At 43.9% G+C, this 17,646-nt stretch overlaps 3 protein-coding genes across 4 annotated transcripts in view; 2 read left to right on the plus strand and 1 right to left on the minus strand.

Annotated features, from left to right (window-relative positions):
- The window catches only part of Rad17 (RAD17 checkpoint clamp loader component), a 31,564-nt gene extending 27,740 nt beyond the window's left edge, over positions 1-3,824 (minus strand). Inside the window, exons 1-2 of the mRNA XM_032898737.1 lie at positions 3,713-3,824; positions 2,656-2,759 (exon numbers count right to left, since the gene is read on the minus strand). Of these exons, the coding sequence (XP_032754628.1) occupies positions 2,656-2,697 (42 nt within the window). The 5' untranslated portion in view covers positions 2,698-2,759; positions 3,713-3,824. The remainder of the gene's footprint in view (positions 1-2,655; positions 2,760-3,712) is intronic.
- A 150-nt stretch (positions 3,825-3,974) lies between these two features.
- On the plus strand, positions 3,975-7,827 carry Taf9 (TATA-box binding protein associated factor 9). Of its 2 annotated transcripts, none has more exons than XM_032898733.1 (3): positions 3,975-4,183; positions 5,977-6,069; positions 6,798-7,827. In XM_032898733.1, exon 3 carries the CDS (start codon positions 6,815-6,817, stop codon positions 7,607-7,609), a length of 795 nt encoding a protein of 264 aa, XP_032754624.1. In that variant the 5' UTR covers positions 3,975-4,183; positions 5,977-6,069; positions 6,798-6,814; the 3' UTR covers positions 7,610-7,827. The 2 variants fall into 2 exon arrangements, with proteins under 2 accessions (XP_032754624.1, XP_032754625.1); XM_032898734.1 differs by lacking the exon at positions 3,975-4,183 and adding an exon at positions 4,393-4,473.
- Ak6 (adenylate kinase 6) lies at positions 4,073-15,937 on the plus strand. Its single transcript, XM_032898736.1, has 5 exons — positions 4,073-4,183; positions 5,977-6,069; positions 13,590-13,648; positions 13,736-13,881; positions 15,344-15,937. The coding sequence occupies exons 1-5, from the start codon at positions 4,156-4,158 to the stop codon at positions 15,534-15,536; spliced, it is 519 nt and encodes a 172-aa protein (XP_032754627.1). The 5' UTR covers positions 4,073-4,155; the 3' UTR covers positions 15,537-15,937.
- The last annotated feature ends 1,709 nt before the right edge of the window (positions 15,938-17,646 follow it).

Genomic DNA, 17,646 nt, shown 5'->3' on the forward strand with positions numbered 1-17,646 from the left:
GCATGATGACTTAAGTTTGACCTTCAAGTATCCATGTAAAAATGTATGTGTGTGTGGGGTTGGAATTTAGCTGACCTTCACAAAGTTATCCAGCTCGAAAAAAAAGAAAAAGGAAAAAGAAAAAAAGAAAAGAAAAAAAAAAAAAAAATGTATGTGTGTTACATATTCATGTGATACCAAACATGAAGATTCCTGATAGTCAGCCAGTCTAGTCCAGGATAAATCCTTGTATAGTGAGAAACCCTATCTCAAAGGTAGAGAAGTGATTGAGTAAGACACTTACATTACAATACCTATGTGTGTTGTACATACCTATCTGTGTACTACATACACAGACACACACACACACACACACGAATATTCACAAACTAAGAGTCATTTCATACATTCATACAGATACAATCCATATCAATTTTTTTTTCTTTTTTTTGCTTCTCTATGTAGCCCTGGCTATCCAGGAACATACTCTGTAGACTAGGCTAGCCTCAAACTCAGCGACTCTGCCTCTACCTCTGACTAAAGGCATGTGCCACCACACCCCATATTTATCTTAAGACTTTGTAAAAATACAGGTGAAGAATCCTGATGCTCAACCTGGTGGTTATGGCTGCACTGAATTTCTTTTCAATGCATGGGTAAGTGAGACAGGCTTTCCGGGGAAGGTTTTTCACAGAGCTATCTAGGACAAGAATATTGGGGCCATCGGAACGGAGAAGTCCATAGAAACTGCTCCCTCACCACAGCTCCCTGTATCACTTTTTCTTTAAAAACCTTGGTAAAAGCTGGGTGGTACTGGTGCTACACCTTTATTCCCAGTGTCTGGGAGGGAGAGGCAGGCGGAAATCTCTGAGTTCAAGGCCAGCCTTGTCTACAAAGCAAGTTCTAGAAGAGCTAGGGCTACAGAAAAACCCTGTCTTAAAAAAAAGAAAATGAGGGAGGGTGGGGAGGGGAACACCCATAAGGAAGGGGGGGAGGGAAGGGGATGTTTGCCCGGAAACCGGGAAAGGGAATAACACTCGAAATGTATTTAAGAAATATTCAAGTTAATAAAAAAAAAAAAAAAGAATAAATAAAAACCTTGATAAATGCATATAAAAATGGCAAATTGAGTGATTTTAACCTAAAATAACAGTACTGAAAAGGTTTTTCAGATAATGAAATTTTCTAAATGTCTGAGCAGTACCAGCTTCTAAGTCCAGTGTTTGAGAAACAAAAGAGGACAGCAGTAGGTTCAAGGATAGCCAGGTTTACAATAGGAGAACCTGCCTCAAGAAACTTATAATCAAACAAAAGTTTAAATATGGATTTTTTTTTTTTAAAATGTGCATTGGTGGGGTTGGGGATTTAGCTCAGTGGTAGAGAGAGCACTTGCCTAGCAAGCGCAAGGCCCTGGGTTCGGTCCCAAGCTCCGAAAAAAAAAAGAAGAAAAAAAAATGTGCATTGGTGTTTTGCCTGCATGCATGTCTGGTACATGAGGGTGTCAGACCCACTGGAACTGGACTTACAGACAGTTTAAGTTGTCACGTGGATGCTGGGAATTGAACCCCAGTCCTCTGGGAAGAGCTCTTAACTGCTGAGTCATCTCAGCACCCTAAAAGTGGATTTTAATACTCTACTATAAATCTAGAAAAATCTAACACGTCACCTGGCTTTTGAAATGTCCTTCCTGACTAAGGAGGAAGAAGCAAGAATACACTTTCTTTAAGGGTCCTCTGCTCAGGTTAGCAACATGGTCTAGCAGCAGAAGGCTCACTGGCATCCCTAGGCCCTGGCTTCAGTCTTTGAGGTGGGAGAGGAAGAGGGATATATATCAGCAAAGGAGGGGACTTAATTACTGTTGTGAACTCCTTGTTAGATAATGTTCCTCTCAGAGATAGACACCAAAACTGGAAGTGAAAATAAGGATTATGGGAAGAAATGTGGGCTGGTAACTATTTAAAAGTGCATGAAAATGATCTAATACTAAACTTTCTGAAGACAATTTCGATTTGTATGTTTTTATACATTTTGTAGTTTTCTTACTTCTATCTACCATGAGAAAGAAAAATAGCAAAGTTATATAATTTACATGAAATCAGAAAAAAAAGAGTTCCCCTTGGGGAAACAGCTCCCAGAGTTCTTCCATGAGGCTGGACTCCCCCGAAATTCCTATCTTGTGAAAAATGACAACCTGAATGTCAGGGAGAGCCTGGGGCTAAGGTAACCAACAACCACATACAGATTGTCTCAAGAGTGTTTACTCTTTGTAACTGGGATTCTTTTTTTTCAAATCTGGGCATAGTGGTTCGAGCCCTTAATCCCAGCACTTGGGAGGCAGAGGCCAGCCTCCCAAGTGAGTTCCAAGATATCCAGGTCTACAAAGAGAAACTCGGTTTTGAAAAATTAAAAATAAAAAAGGAAGGAAGGAAGGAAGGAAGGGAGGAAGAAAAGAAGGAAGGAAGGAAGGAAGGAAGGAAGGAAGGAAGGAAGGAAGGAAGGAAAAAAAGTGACTTTTCAATGGTCGTGGTTACAGCTGTTTTTCGGCTTACCAGACTTCAGATCACTAACTGCAGCACACGCTGGACCATCACTACTTTGACAGGCATAAAGCACTGAGAACAAACTTTTGTGGTTCTCTTTAGGTGACTACTACATGCCATTCTATGTATGTCATACCTTTGTAGAAGACACCTTTGGTCTAAGGAAAGTTTCTGACATTATAAACTTTAACAGTTCCCATCAGTAGCATACAATTTAGAGTATGTTGAAGTATAATTCACCTTGGTGGAAAAAAGAAAAACATCACAAATTAGGAAAAACTATAAATACAGGATTAATACTGATCAATATCAAAATACATAATCAACCATGTAATGTGGACTCAAAAAAAGATGTTAAAATCTTTAAGAAATTTTAAATGATTACAATTGTATCAGATAATCTATTTGTGGTAGGATGGTATAAGTAAAAAGGTTTTCATATAAACTCCAAAGAATGAAACAGAAAAGCCACATATTTGTGCACTTACCTTCTGTTATAAAGAAAAAATAATCCCATATAAGCATTTTTATGCCTAAATTCTTATTTCATATCACGCTGCAAAGTACAGTGTATTTACAACTTAAGAAAAAGGAAAAAAGACAATGAAGTAAGACTCATCAGTCACTTCGGATAAACCGGAAGTGCACTGGTCTATTTTAGAGTTGTAGGTACACACAAGCCCACCCGCTAAAATCTTTCCCACCTAATATAACAAATGCTCTTCCCCTTATAATTTAGGATTAGGGCCTGACGTTTTAAAAGGATACAAAAACGTCTGCTTAAGAAATTATACTTGTCGAAATAAAAGATACTCAACGGTCGGGGCTCTTTGAAAACAAGACTGACAATCACCACCTTGGATAAAAAACCAACTGTCTCTGATGATAAATACCAGGCTCGTAAATTACTCTGGAGATAAACGAGAACTTCAAGACTACCCCTAGCCGATCCACCTCCACCTCATACACTGCGCAGGGGAGAGGGACACATCAGTCCTAGGTGTTTGTGCAATCAACAGAGAACGGAGCTGACACATCGCACCATGGCTCCAGGCCAGGGCTCCTCACCTACATCCTACATTAGTCCATATTGGAGGGCGGGTCCGGAGGACAGCCCAGGTAGGCGTGAAGACGAAGCGGGTCTCACGCCTCTAGGACATTAATAAGAAAAGCGGAAGCGTCGTCCTCCTTACTTTCTGGGAGCTGCGTCCCCTCGCGGGCGGAAAGATGTGAAGGAAGCCAGGCTGTAGTGTGGAAGGGTAACCGCCCAGCCCTCCCAGCTCAGCCGCAGGCTTCTAGGGCGGCCCGCCTCCTGGGGACCTTCCTTACTGCGGGCGCTTACGCGACGCACCGGAGGGGAGGGGCCGGCAGGCGAGCGAGTGACGTAGGCGTCCAGCGCACTGCCTGACCCGAAACGCAGGCCAGACTTGGCGCCGTGCTTTGCCCCCATTCGGTGGAAGTGTACCTCCCGAGGCCGGGGAGTCATTGGTGCGAGCCAAGGGGGTCCTAAGTGCGTGTGAGCACCGCGAAGGGCCTCGAGGGAACCTAGCCGCGGGCGCACGCGCCCGCCCGCCCTTTCCGGCTCCTCCCTGGAGAGCGCGTGAGCCGAGGCGCTGGCTGCGTGTGAAGGAGTACTATGAAGCTTCCGAACATCCTGCTCACCGGTTAGGGCGCGCGGCGGGGCTGGGCCAGGCCGGGCCGGGGTTTGTCGAGCGCTGTGAGGTCCGGTGGGGCGCTGGGTGTTCGGCCTCGGGGCTCCTCAGGCCGCGCGGCGTGCCGTGTGGTGGTCGCGTCAGGACCCGGCGCTCGCGACCGTTGGGGGAGGGGGTAGGGGGAGCGGGGGAGGCGGAGGTTCGGTTGGCCAGACGCGCCGCGGCGACGAGGAGGAGAGCGGCGGCCGGCTCCTGCTCCGTTGCCCCGCCGCCCCGGGAGACATTTAGCCTTTGTCAATCTGGTATCTTTGCCTGGAGGACCCGCTGCTGATCCTTTGTCGCGGTCGGGCTAGGGTTTTTTTTAAATCGGGGTGCTGTGAGGCAGTTTTTAGCCGTTAGGTGATGGTGGTAATGGTGGGTGCCCCAGCCCTTGGGCCTTCCTGATCGCCACCCATTTTCTTTTCTTTTTTAATGCCCCGTTTGCTTCTGAGAAACACTTCCCAAGAGGTTTCGGTAGATGATTTTGGGATGCCTGTGAAGAGAAGTGACTAGTTAACTGTTACTTAGTTCCGTTCGCGCCACAGGCTTTGTTGTTGTTTTAGTGTTGAGGTTTCTGAGCGTTTGTGGACGTTTGTGGTGATCTGGAGCTGATCGTGGGGGGCAGGGGGAAGGTTTCGGAGCTTTAATTAGAAATATTAAGTTGTAGCATCTAGTAGCATCATAACTAGTAGGCAGGAAACCCTGGGTTGGATCCCCAGAACTTACATAGACTAGCTGGGGTGGCATATGTCAAAGGCCAGCCCTATGTATGGAAAAAGAGAGAGAGAGAGAGAGAGAGAGAGAGAGAGAGACATATAAGATTGAACAGGATGAGAATGTAGAGTCGTGATTTTTACTTATAATGTTCAAATTGACTTAAGTAATTTTAAGTTTGAACATTATGCATTTGATTGTCTTAAAAGGGTATTAGCTATAAAGGCAGAAAAGCAAAGAACAATGTATAGTGCCATTTATACAACTGGGTACCTATGCTGTGGATATATACAATGTGTATGTGCACACATATTTAAATGCATCCCAAGTATCCTGTAGACATACACAAACAAACTCATAGAAAGTTGAGTAAGAAACTGGTTTACAGTAGTTCCCTCTGGGGAAGTTACTAGTGTAAATAGTAGTAATATTTCTCATACCTCTTATATTTTTTCCATTGAATGTTTTTAAGGTTTTGTTAATGCAGCAAATGATAATGTAAGCGAAGTGCCTGTTTTTTTTTTTTTGTCTGTTTGTTTTGTTTTTTCTTTTTTTTTTCTGGAGCTGGGGACCGAACCCAGGGCCTTGCCTAGCAAGCGCTCTACCACTGAGCTAAATCCCCAACCCCTGAAGTGCCTGATTTTATGCTGGGAATTTTATGTGTTGGCAGGCAGGATTGGCATCAGAATTGTTGGAGTCTTATCCCTGGAGATTAGGGTCCTGACACTAATAGCCAGTAATTTCTGGAGAATTTTTGGTTGGTTTGGTTTTGAGACAGGGTCTTGCTATGTGCCCCTGGCTGTCCTGAAACCAGCCTAGTCTGGTCTTGAAGTCACAGATTGACCCACCTGCCTCCACCCTAAGTGCTGAGATTAAAGGCGTGCACCACCCTACCAGGCTTTCTGGGGAATTTTTATTAGTTCATGGTGTATATTCATATATGATTGCTAATTAGGAAAAATTTTATACCATCTAAGAACTGTAAGGGCAGAAGACGGCTGACATGTAGTAAGTAGGATTTGAACAGCATTTTTCTGTGGCTTCTCTTACAGGTACACCAGGGGTTGGAAAAACCACACTAGGCAAAGAACTTGCATCAAGATCAGGCCTGAAGTACGTTAATGTGGGAGATCTAGCTCGGGAAGGTAAGAGTCTCTTTGATGTTGCATTTCTGTTTTTAAGTCAGGTATAGTAGAGTGTTAGGACTGTGAAGTGTTGCTAGAGGGTCCTGGCAATGAGTGATTATATTCTGCTAGGGGCCTGAGAAAGAAAATCACATGTATAATAGATAGTAGTATGACATAGTTATTTTGGACATTTTCCCTTCCCTAGCCCAAAATAACTAGCATTATTGAGAATAGTAAAAATTGGGACAGTTTGTCGGGAGACTGGATAGATAAGCTCTGAATATGAGGAAGAGGGAAAATGCTGTGGGCTCAGCAGACACAAAGGTTTGGGTGATTTTAAATGTATGAGAATTATATTTATCTCTCTCAATATCATTATATTGAACTCAATTAGGATATGACTATCATATTACTTTTTAAAAGTCACTTGGACAGTTGCATGCCCAGACTCACTGCATGTAGTCTAAAGTGTTATTTTTTACTTACTTACCCCTTTTTTCCCCTAATCTTTTATTATTTAACTTATTTGTGTCATCCTTTTTATATCCACATTTCAGAGAAGGAATTTCATATTTAAGCAAAGGGAAGTTTAAATATGCTTAATTAAAGAAAAAGATTTGTTTTATATTTTAAATATATTTTTAAAAGTTTTAACACATTTGAGAATTTTAAATTCCTAACAGTTGCTACTAAAGTGACTATTTCGGTTTGATCTAATTTCCATATTTTTTTTAAATGACCTAAAGTCTGATCACCGGATATCATGGAGTCTGGCAAGATGGCGTCTCCCAAGAGCATGCCGAAAGACGCACAGATGATGGCACAAATCCTGAAGGATATGGGGATTACAGAGTATGAGCCAAGAGTTATAAATCAGATGCTGGAGTTTGCCTTCCGATATGTGACCACAATTCTAGATGATGCTAAAATTTACTCAAGCCATGCTAAGAAACCTACTGTTGATTCAGATGATTTCCGGTTTGCAATCCAGTGCCGGGCTGACCCGTCTTTCACTTCTCCTCCCCCGAGAGATTTTTTATTAGATATTGCAAGGCAAAGAAATCAAACCCCTTTGCCTTTGATCAAGCCATATTCAGGTCCTAGATTGCCACCTGATAGATACTGCTTAACTGCTCCAAACTATAGGCTTAAGTCTTTACAAAAAAAGGCACCTACTCCTGCAGGAAGAATAACGGTTCCAAGGTTAAGTGTTGGTTCAGTTTCTAGTAGACCTAGTACTCCCACACTAGGCACACCAACTCCACAAGCCATGTCTGTGTCAACTAAAGTAGGCACTCCAATGTCCCTCACAGGGCAGAGGTTTACAGTACAGATGCCTGCTTCCCAGTCCCCGGCTGTAAAGGCTTCCATTCCTGCAACACCAGCAGTTCAGAATGTTCTTATTAATCCATCATTAATTGGGTCCAAAAACATTCTTATTACTACTAATATGGTGTCACAAAATACAGCCAATGAGTCAGCAAACGCACTCAAAAGAAAACGTGAAGAAGAAGATGATGACGATGATGATGATGATGATGACTATGATAATTTGTAATCTAGCCTTGTCGCATGTAACTGTATTCTTGGTCTTGGATCCATTGTACTGAAATTGAAAAAGCATGTTAGCTGTTTTAAAGCTGTACTTTAGAAAGTGGTATTTAATACGTACACTTACTATACTTTTGGATTGAAATGTTCAGTTTTACTAGAACTAGTAATGGTTTTTCATCGACCTTTATGCATAAAAAATAAAATTGTCATTTATCAGTTTGATTCTTGGTACTTTGGCAGTTATGTTTTCCAAAACAATTTCCCCTCAGCTTGAAATTTTCACAGCCTTTGTCATTACATCTACTGTGCTACTACTTGCCCCAGTGTCTTTAGATTTTGAGGCAGGGTCTCATTCTCACTAGTCCTGGGTATCCTGGAACTATGTCAGCCCAGCTGACCCACCTTGAACTCACAGATCTCCCGCCGGTTTGCTGAGTGCTGGGATTAAAGGCGTTCACCACCACACCCAGCCCATTCCTAGTCTCTATCTCTGATTATCTTGCTTAGTTTGGTGAAAACAGTCTCTGCACTTCTCTCTACCTACCTCTTTTCTAGCTAACTCCCATTCTCTGCCTAGAAATGGCTTCCTCTCTAGGAGATAGCTCTGTGGGTAAGAACTTATACCCTGCAGCTACAAGGTAAAGCAGGGTGTAACCTCACTGTTGGTGGTTGGAGGGGGTGGGTCTGAGAGCTGGCTGGCCAGCCGACCAATCCCAAACAGTGAGCTTCATTTAGTAAGAAGCCCTGGCTCCAGAAGTAGGGCTAAGAGCAATAGAGAAAGGCACCCAGTGTCCTGATCTGCACAGGTACTCACACCCACAGATACAACGCTACTTCTAAGGCTCCCATAACATCTTGAGGTCATGTTAGGTACCCGTCCATTTTCTCCCCTAGCAACGCTCCAGTTTCTAGACTTACTTGCCATCTCCAGTTTATTATAAATTTCAGGGAAGGAACTCTATATATCCTGTTCACTAGTGCGTCCTTATTATCCCTTCGATAACTAGTACAGGTTCTTTGATAAAAGTTTTTGAAATGAGTATTTGGAAGTTTATATTACACCGTTTCATTAACATATGTTTACATGATGGAAAATATCCTTCATTGGCGCACACTTAGTCCCAGCACTCGGAAGCAGGAGCTGGTGGATCTGAGTTCAAGGCCTTCCTGGTCTACAGTGAGTTCCTGGAGAGCCAGGGCTACTCAGAGAAACCCTGTCTTGGAGGAGGAAGAAGAAAACAAAACAAAACTGTCGTATATATTTTGTATATTTTGGAGACCAAAGATGTCTCAGCAGGTAAATCACACAAGTGTGAAGACTCACATTTGTTTTGATCTCCACATATTCTCCAACACATACCATATACAGACAATTTTAAAAGATTAGGGTGTGCAGAGGTGGTTCAGTGGTTAGAGCTCTGGCTGCTCTTCCAGAGGTCCTGAGTTCAATTCCCAGCACCCACATGGTGGCTCACAACCACCTGTAATGGGATCTGATGCCCTCTTCTGGTGTGAGCAACAGTGTGCTCACATACAATCATCTTTTTAAAAATTAGAGCCTTCATCTCTGTCAAAGGAGGCTGGAGAGTTGGCTCAGCAGTTAGGAGCACTGCCTGGTCTTCCTAGGGACCGGGGTTTGGGGCTGAGCACTCACATAGCTCATGGTTGTTTGTAACTCCAGCTCCAGAGGATTCATTGCCCACTTTGGCTTCTGGACACCAGGGAGTCCTCTGGTTCAGAGGTACATGGAGGCAGACATTAAACCTTTAAGAAAAACTTTAAAACTTCACAATAAATTAAATTCAAATTCTAGGGGTCAATTTTACTACATATATCTAATTTTTAAGCAGCATATAATTTTTTAAAAATGCTTATGAGTATGGGTGTTTTGTCTGTGTGTGAAGTCTGCACCATCGTGCATGCCTGGTGCCCATGAAAACCAGGAGAAAGCCTTGGATGGAGATAAAATCAATAAGATAATGATTCCCACTCGTCAGACTTGTCTTGTTGAGTCCCAAACTTAGTGACAAGTCAGAGAAAGATTTGACAGGATATGCCCATACCTTAGAAAAATAAGTGATGTCAGCAGGGCAGTAGTACGGATCTCTGAGTTTGAGGCCAGCCTGATCTATAGAGCAAGTTCTAGGACAGCCAGGGGTACACAGAGAAGCCCTGTCTTGGGAAAAAAAAGAGAAACATTGTTGTCCTACCCTGCCAATTCTGAGTGGTGCTTGCTTTGTGCCATAGCAGAAAACTAATCAGGTAAAACTGGATTACAAACAAAATGAAACAGCAAGACACTTGAGTGACCCAGAATATAGTCCTGAGTTCTTTTGGGTAACTGTCCACTCTTACTATGGTCACCGAGAGTCCAGTCTCTCCTTGCAATGCAGACCTGAAGTAGATGAGAAAGGTTTGTCAGGATATAAAACAGAGTGTTACAGGATATTTGATCACAGTGTGAATCTCAAGATTGTGTTATTTACTGGGAAAACAAAACGTTCTAGTTGGCTCAGCCTGTAGCACGCACCTTTAATTGCAAACAATGAGGTAAAGTTATTTGTAGAAGGAAGTACCCATGTTTGAAAGCAGTCAAGTTGCAAAGGGACAAATCAGAAAGATTTGACATTAAGATATGGTCAACTCTCACGAGAATAGAGAGAAAAGGGAGGCTACTTATAGAAAGAGAGAAGAAAGGAGCCAGTGTCACCCAGAGAGTTTTTACAGAGACAGGATGCAGACAGAGAACAAGCTAGACACAAGTGAAGACAGACAAGCCAGGGAATGAGAAGGAGCCAGAAGATGAGAACAGACGGCCAAAGTAAGTATGAGGCCAAGCAGACCCATTCAGTCAGAGGCTGAGAGAAGCAGGATCAAATCAGCTTGGAGACCGGTTTGAGCCCGAACAGCTGTGTTGAACCAGCCAGGTCATGTTCAGAAAGAACTAGGAAGGGGTGAGCTTATTCAGTACTAAGTCTCAGAGGCTGAAACATTCTAGGTTTGGATAAGATTGTATGGAGGCTAGAAGCTTCTAGGACTAGGCCTAGGTTAGCAGACAGCGGCAGTATGCCTCGCACTACATTTACTCCAGGAGAATAAAAGTTACTTTTACAAGGGAGAAGTCATCAGCTAGGAGCTATGACAGAACACACCGGTTACCATCTTTGTGAGCTTCTAGTGTAGTTAATTCGTGTACAACTTAAGCACGATTCCTCCTAAATTCCATCTGTTATCATTTGAATCTGACGTATTTGGGAGTTTGAGAAAAGTTCTCACTGGATCCTGAAAGGCAAGATTGAAGGTGTTTACTTCATAGTTGACTGTTTTCGACTTAAAATAATAATAAAGGGGGGCTGGAGCGATGACTCAGTGGTTGGGAGCACCGGCTGCTCTTCCTGAGTTCATTCAATTTCCAGCAACCACAAGGTACTTCACAACCATCTGTGCATTCCGATGCCCTCTTGCGGCCTATCGGGTGTGCATGCAGATAGAGCACTTTTTTCTTTTTAAGAAATAGTAATAAAGATTTATTTTTATTATTCTTAATTGTGTGTACGTGTCTGTATGTACTTGTGAATTCGAGTACCCACAGAGGCCAGAGGCATCTGGCCCCCTGAGGTTGGAGTTGCAGGCAGTTGTAAGCTGCCCATGTGGGTGCTGGAAAAAGCTGTGGTCCCCCGGGAGCACTCCATGCTCGTAACCAAATGCCTTCTCTTTCGCCCCATAGATTTATGTTCCATACAGGGACACTGAGTGTGTGACACTTTTAAGAGTTAGAGCCTAGGTGGCCGAGGTGCTGGGGACTCTCCTTGACAGTTACTGCCTCCCCTCTACTTCCTGCTGGTCACCATGTGAAGCGTGGCAGATGCAAGCTCCCCTACCCCAGACCCCCTACTCCTCACCTTCCCTGCCTCCAAGAGGGTAGACATCTCCTGAAAGCAGGAGTCAGGTATTTTCAGTTAAGTCTCAAACCCAGGACAAATGGCTAACGGAGGTGCCTATCTAACATTATCAAAGTGGACCAGGTCTCCAGCTTCCCCCAGCATCCCTCACTCCCTACCTGGTTCAGGGTGTTCAGCTAGCCATTTGCCCTGGGTTTGAGACGGAGTAGGTCCAGCAATGAGAAAGGTACCACTTCCGTACAGGACAGGGATTTAGTTCCTAAGACCGCATCCTTTGGCCGCTGCAGCTGATGGCCTCAGATGCCTTGTTTACGTGATCAGGGATGCCCTGCCCTTCCATGTCCTGAGCACTCGGTGATGTTGGCAAGGAAAGGAAGAAGCAGCATCGCTGTTTATCAAGTCTTTCACGCCAAGGCAACTTATGGGGTTGTTTTTTCAGACTTATGTTCTGCAAACTGAGTATTTATCCCAGGAAGACAGAAGTCTCACCGGGTGCAAGAGAGATAAATTCACCCTCAATTGCAACCTGTAACAAAATATGAGGAAATAGATAAGAATTTGACTATATATCATGTGCTTATAGTGGCCGCAGTATAATTAAGTCTAGATTGCAGTTAGAATGAGGTTATCTGCCTTACCTACTGAAACAACATCTCTCCTGAAACTACCTGTGAGTTGTTGAAAGTTCTAACATTTAGTGTAATGCCCCCCACCCCTTAATTCAGTAGTAGGGACCAAGGGCAGGGCCACGCACGTGTTGGGCAAGCATGCAACCACTGAGCTCTGTTCCCAACAGCCCTGATCTGTCGTCTTCTCTGTCCTTTGTTCTGGGTTGGAGACAGTCTTTTTTATCCCTGGCTGGCCTAAAACTTGCTTAGTAGCTAAGAATGACCTTGAACTCCTGATTATCCTGAGTGCTTTGATAAAATGCCTGGTTTATCAAATCCAGGGCTTCGTGCACAGTAGTCATTCAAGAGGACTGGGTAGGTGCATCTCTTGAGTTCAGTGCCAGCAAGAGATAGAGTGAGACCCTGTCTTAAAAGGGGATGGAGGTGGGGGCTGGAGAGATGGCTCAGTGGTTAAGAGCACTGTCTGCTCTTCCAGAGGTCCTGAGTTCAAATCCCAGCAACCACATGGTGGTTCACAACCATCTGTAATGGGATCCGATGCCCTATTCTGGTGTCTGCAGACAGCTACAGCGTACTTAAAGGGGGGGATGGAGGGAAACCTTTTAAGAGAAAGTGTTTGGACCAGGCTGTGTTGGTCATACCTTTAATCCAGCATTTGGTAGGCAAAGAGGCAGAGACAGACAAATCTCTGAGGTGGAGAACAGTCTGGTTTGCAGAGTGAGTTCCAGGACAGAGAAACCCTGTCTTGAAAACCCCTCCCATCCCCATGTATTTAGGGCTAGAGAGATGGCTTAGTGGTTAAGAGTTCATTCTGCTCTTTTAGAAGGCCAGAGTTAAGCTTCTAGGAACTACCTCATGGCTTACAGCCGGCAACCCAGAGTACCAGTTACAGTTCAAGACTTCTGGCCTCAAGAATAATACACACAATTTTAAAACTAAAATATTTATTTATTTATTTATTTATTTATTTATTTATTTATTGTTTTGAGACAGGGTTTTTCTGTGTAGCCTTGGCTGTCCTGGAACTCACTCTGTAAACCAGGCTGGCCTTGAATTCATAGAGATGTGCCCGCCTCCCAAGTGCTGGAATTAAAGGCGTGTCTCACCACCTCTGGGCAATGTAAAAGTTTGATATGAGTTGGGGCTTTGTGGCACATCCTGTCATCCAGAGGATGAGACCAGAGGGTTCCTAGTTCAAAGCCAGGTTGGTCTGCATCACGTGACTAGAGCACAAACAAATTAAGTTTGAGATATGTTGCAGCCCAGGTTTCCTAATAGGTAAGATCCAGTTTTCCGTTTGGCCCTTGATGTGTGTTAACCATCCGTCACTCATTGTATCAGTGCCCTTTCTTGATCTGAAGAAATCATCGATGGGTTTCCTCACATCTAGAGTTAAGTCAGTGAAAGCAACGTAGGAAGCACTAACTAACGAGCTCCTGTAACTCTCTTGCAGGGCAATTGTACGATGGCTATGACGAGGAGTATGGCTGCCCCATCCTAGATGAGGACAGGGTAAGTACCATGAGCCGAGGGCACATCTGCCGGGCACACGGGCAGACTCACTCCCATCTTCATGGTATTTGTGTTTGTTCGTTCCAGGTTGTGGACGAGTTAGAGCCTCAGATGACAGAGGGCGGCGTGATCGTTGATTACCACGGTTGTGATTTCTTTCCTGAACGCTGGTTCCATATAGTGTTCGTGTTGAGGACAGACAATGGTATATTGTACAAACGACTTGAAACAAGGTAAGGGGAAGAAGAAACACTGACGTTCTTGAAACAAATAGATTTTATTCAGGTTCATGAGGTTGCCTGATACTACTGTGAGAAGACTGTTTGAAAAGCTTTATTTGATCTCTGTAAGCTAAGTCTGTGGATATGGTTATACTCAGCCAGAGACATTTGTAAGGCCCAGGTAAGTACTTCCTGAGTAACAGAATACCTCAACTGAATGTTATCTTCCCCAAGACTGTGTAGCCCTGTCTTTCCTGTAACTCACTCTGTAGACCAAGCTGGCCTTGAACTCCTATCACCTGCCTCTGCCTCTGCCTCTGCCTCTGCCTCTGCCTCTGCCTCTGCCTCTCTGCCTCTCTGCCTCTCTGCCTCTCTGCCTCTCTGCCTCTGCCTCCTGAGTGATGGGAATAAAGGCATGCACCAACACTGTCCAGCTTCAACCGAAACTATCATGTTTTATCCTCTGTACAAGCCTTTCCTAGGAAAAGGACCAACCACTGGTATTCTGTGTTTAAATCCTGTCCATTCAAATTATCACCATACCAACAGTGGAAAGCTTTTGAAAATTAACACAGTATGTGCCAGGCGTTGTGACACACACCCTCGATCCCAGCTCAAAAGGACTTCCAGGAACAAAATGCAGTCAGACTGGTTCTTCGGGTAATAAACTGTAATAAAACTTATTTTTGTCAAAGGCTCCAAATGGGCCTGGTAGCTTTTGACAGAGGGGTACTATGTGGTGGTCCTCTGGCCCTTAACTTGTAACTGGGGATTTAGTTGGTCTATATACTGCCTAAACATTATGTAAGTTACTTTTATTACCTTTGAGATTGGCAATTTTATGCCGAGTTATCCAATTGATGGGTGATATTCCACGCTTTCCTCTTGTGTGCACTATGCACTATCTGTCTTTATCATAAATCCTTGCCGTGGATCTTTTTATTTATCTCCTAGCCAAGAATCTGGCTTGAGGGGCTGGAGAGATGGCTTAGTGGTTAAGAGCACTGACTGCTCTTCCAGAGGTCATGAGTTCAGTTCCCAGCAACCACATGGTGGCTCACAACCATCTGTAAAGAGATCTGGTGCCCTCTTCTGGCCTGCAGTCACATATGCAGGCAGAATGCTATACATAAAATAAATAAATAAATCTTTAAAGAATCGAGTCGCTCCAAAAAAAAAAAAGAATCTGGCTTGAGGTAGGGATTTGTTTATTGTCCAGTTGATTGGTAATTATTTGAGCAGCAATCAATTAGCACTTGATCTAGATAAGCCTAAATGGCAGTCTCATAATTCCCAGTTTAGCCCTCATGTCGAGAAGTCTCTCATACATGCTAGTCTGTTTCCTCTGCATGGAGAGAGTATGAGAAGGATTTCTGTGTAAATTTTGATATATCCAAAAGTGTCCAGTTTCTAGGTTGTTCCCGAAGCTATAGTTAATGCTACTGTGTTTGCTTAACCTCTCTTTGCCTTCCAGGGGTTATCACGAGAAGAAACTACAAGATAATATTCAGTGTGAGATTTTTCAAGTTCTCTATGAAGAAGCCATGGCATCTTACAAAGAAGAAATTGTGCATCAGCTGCCCAGTAACGAGCCAGAGCAGCTAGAGGACAATATCAACCAAATCTCAAAGTGGATCGAGCAGTGGGTGAAAGACCACAACCCTTAGCTTAGAGGCCGGGCAGCTGGGCAGCCAGGCCACCGCAGTCCACACCTTTAGTCTCAGATCTTAGGAGGCAGCAGCCGGTCTACACAGTGAGTTCTAGGCCAGCGAGGGCTGCACAGTAAGACTCTGTTTCATAGAAAGAAGACCTGGCCCCAGTCACTCGGTCCACACAGTACAAATGCCTAAGGATGAGCAGAAGAAAACTTGGGTTGCAGCTCTAGCTGCTGCCTGGTTTCTTTTTCTCCATGAGAAAGCTTAAACAATCTCAGATATGAATATAAACTATTAAAATTGCCTTCAAATTGAATTGATAATAAATCTGATTAATGGGTACATATCTCTTAAATTTAATCACTAGAATGTAGGTGATCGCTTAAAATAAAAATGGAAAATTAAAGATACAACATCAGTGTTACTTTTTTATTTTGAAAAAATTAGAGGGGGCTGCTGAGGTGGCTGAGTAGGTGTGAGCACCTGACTGAGGCCAGGACCTGAGTTCAGGGTCTGGGACCCACACAGTGGAGGAGAGAACCAGCTCCCACTGGTTATCATCGGCTGACTTCCACATGCGCGCTGGCATGCGCACTTACACACGCATAACGAAAAGTAGGCTTGAATAATTTGAGGGCTGGCCAGATGGTACAATGGATAAAGTGCTTACGAGCATGAGGATAAGAGTGTTGGCTGTAGGGCTGGAGAGGACCACCATGCTCAGTGGTTAAGAGCACTGACTGCTCTCCCAGAGGTCCCGAGTTCAATTCCCAGCAACAACATGGTGGCTCACAGCCATCTGTAGTGGGATCTGATGCCCTCTTCTGGTGAAGACAGCGACAGTGTACTCACATACATAAAATAAATAAATCTTTTTTTTTAAAAAAAAAAGTGTTGGCTGTAAACCCAGCACTGGGGACAGGAACAATCCCTGGGACAAGCTGGCTAACAGTTGTGGGGAGCTGAGTAAGATTCCCATGAACGAAGTCTGAGTGGACGTGTACCAGACATGAGCACAGCCACGTCATAGACCCCTTAGCCTCAGACCCATAGGAGAGCCTCTTCCCACGGCGCAGGCTCAGAGGGATCCCAAGCCTTTCTGTGGTTAACATGGATGTTGACCATGCAGAAATGTGCCCATAACGTTCTCCCTGGGTATTTCCGTCATAGAGGCTGTTCTGAGATTAGCTAACGCTGTCTCCTTGATCCAGGTGTATACCATAAACACTGCCTCCTTTCTTGTCTGTGACAATGCCACCTCTCTGTTCAGCTGTGTGCAGGAGCCTACCTTCAACAGAGTGAGCTACAGGGTGCTGAGGCTTTCCGTCACAGGGCCCAGTCCACCGGATACCCCGCTTTTCCGTCTGTCTGTCTTCATCCCCTTGCCACTCCTAGTCAGATCTGTCCCTGGAGCTGATGCTTGTTCCATATACAGAATTTATTTGGTATAAATGTCACACTAGCCTTCTAGCCCACCTCTCTCCCCAGGTCACCTCCCTCTAGGAAATAACATTACCGGTTTCCTGTATATTTCAGAGATTTGATGCTTATAAAACGTGTATATATTCTTAAAAAAAAAAAAAAACTACGACTGAGAAAATAGCTATCAGTTTGCAAGGACAAGAGTTCGATTCTCAGAACCTTTTTAAGAACATAGGTTTGGTGGCCTGCACTTCCTTGTAACCTGAGTGCAGAAGAGGTGAGACAGGTGGCTGACTCACTAGGGCTCTGGGCTAGCCTAGCCTACCTCATGAGTTCCAGGCTAAAGTCTTAAAAATAAGGTGACTTATTTTTAAAATATTTTATGTCTTATCTTTAAATGTCTTATTATTTTAAAAATAAGATGTAAGGTGCCTGAGTAACAGTCTCCAAGGTTGTCCTCTGACCTCCGTGTGCATACACATATTGTGTATTTTAATTTATGTGAGGACTGTATTATCTCAGAAAATACAGACTTCTCAATTTTATTTTTCAGATAAATTTTTACCATCTTAAAATTCAGATTTAATAGCCCAGCATTGTTGGCAGATGCCTTTAATCCTAGCACTAGGGGGCAGATGCAGATGAGTCTCTGAATTTGAGGCCAGCCTGGTGTACAAAACAAGTCCCAGGGCAGCCAGGA

Source organism: Rattus rattus, chromosome 3 (assembly GCF_011064425.1).
Source record: "Rattus rattus isolate New Zealand chromosome 3, Rrattus_CSIRO_v1, whole genome shotgun sequence".
Taxonomy (NCBI): Eukaryota; Metazoa; Chordata; class Mammalia; order Rodentia; family Muridae; genus Rattus; species Rattus rattus.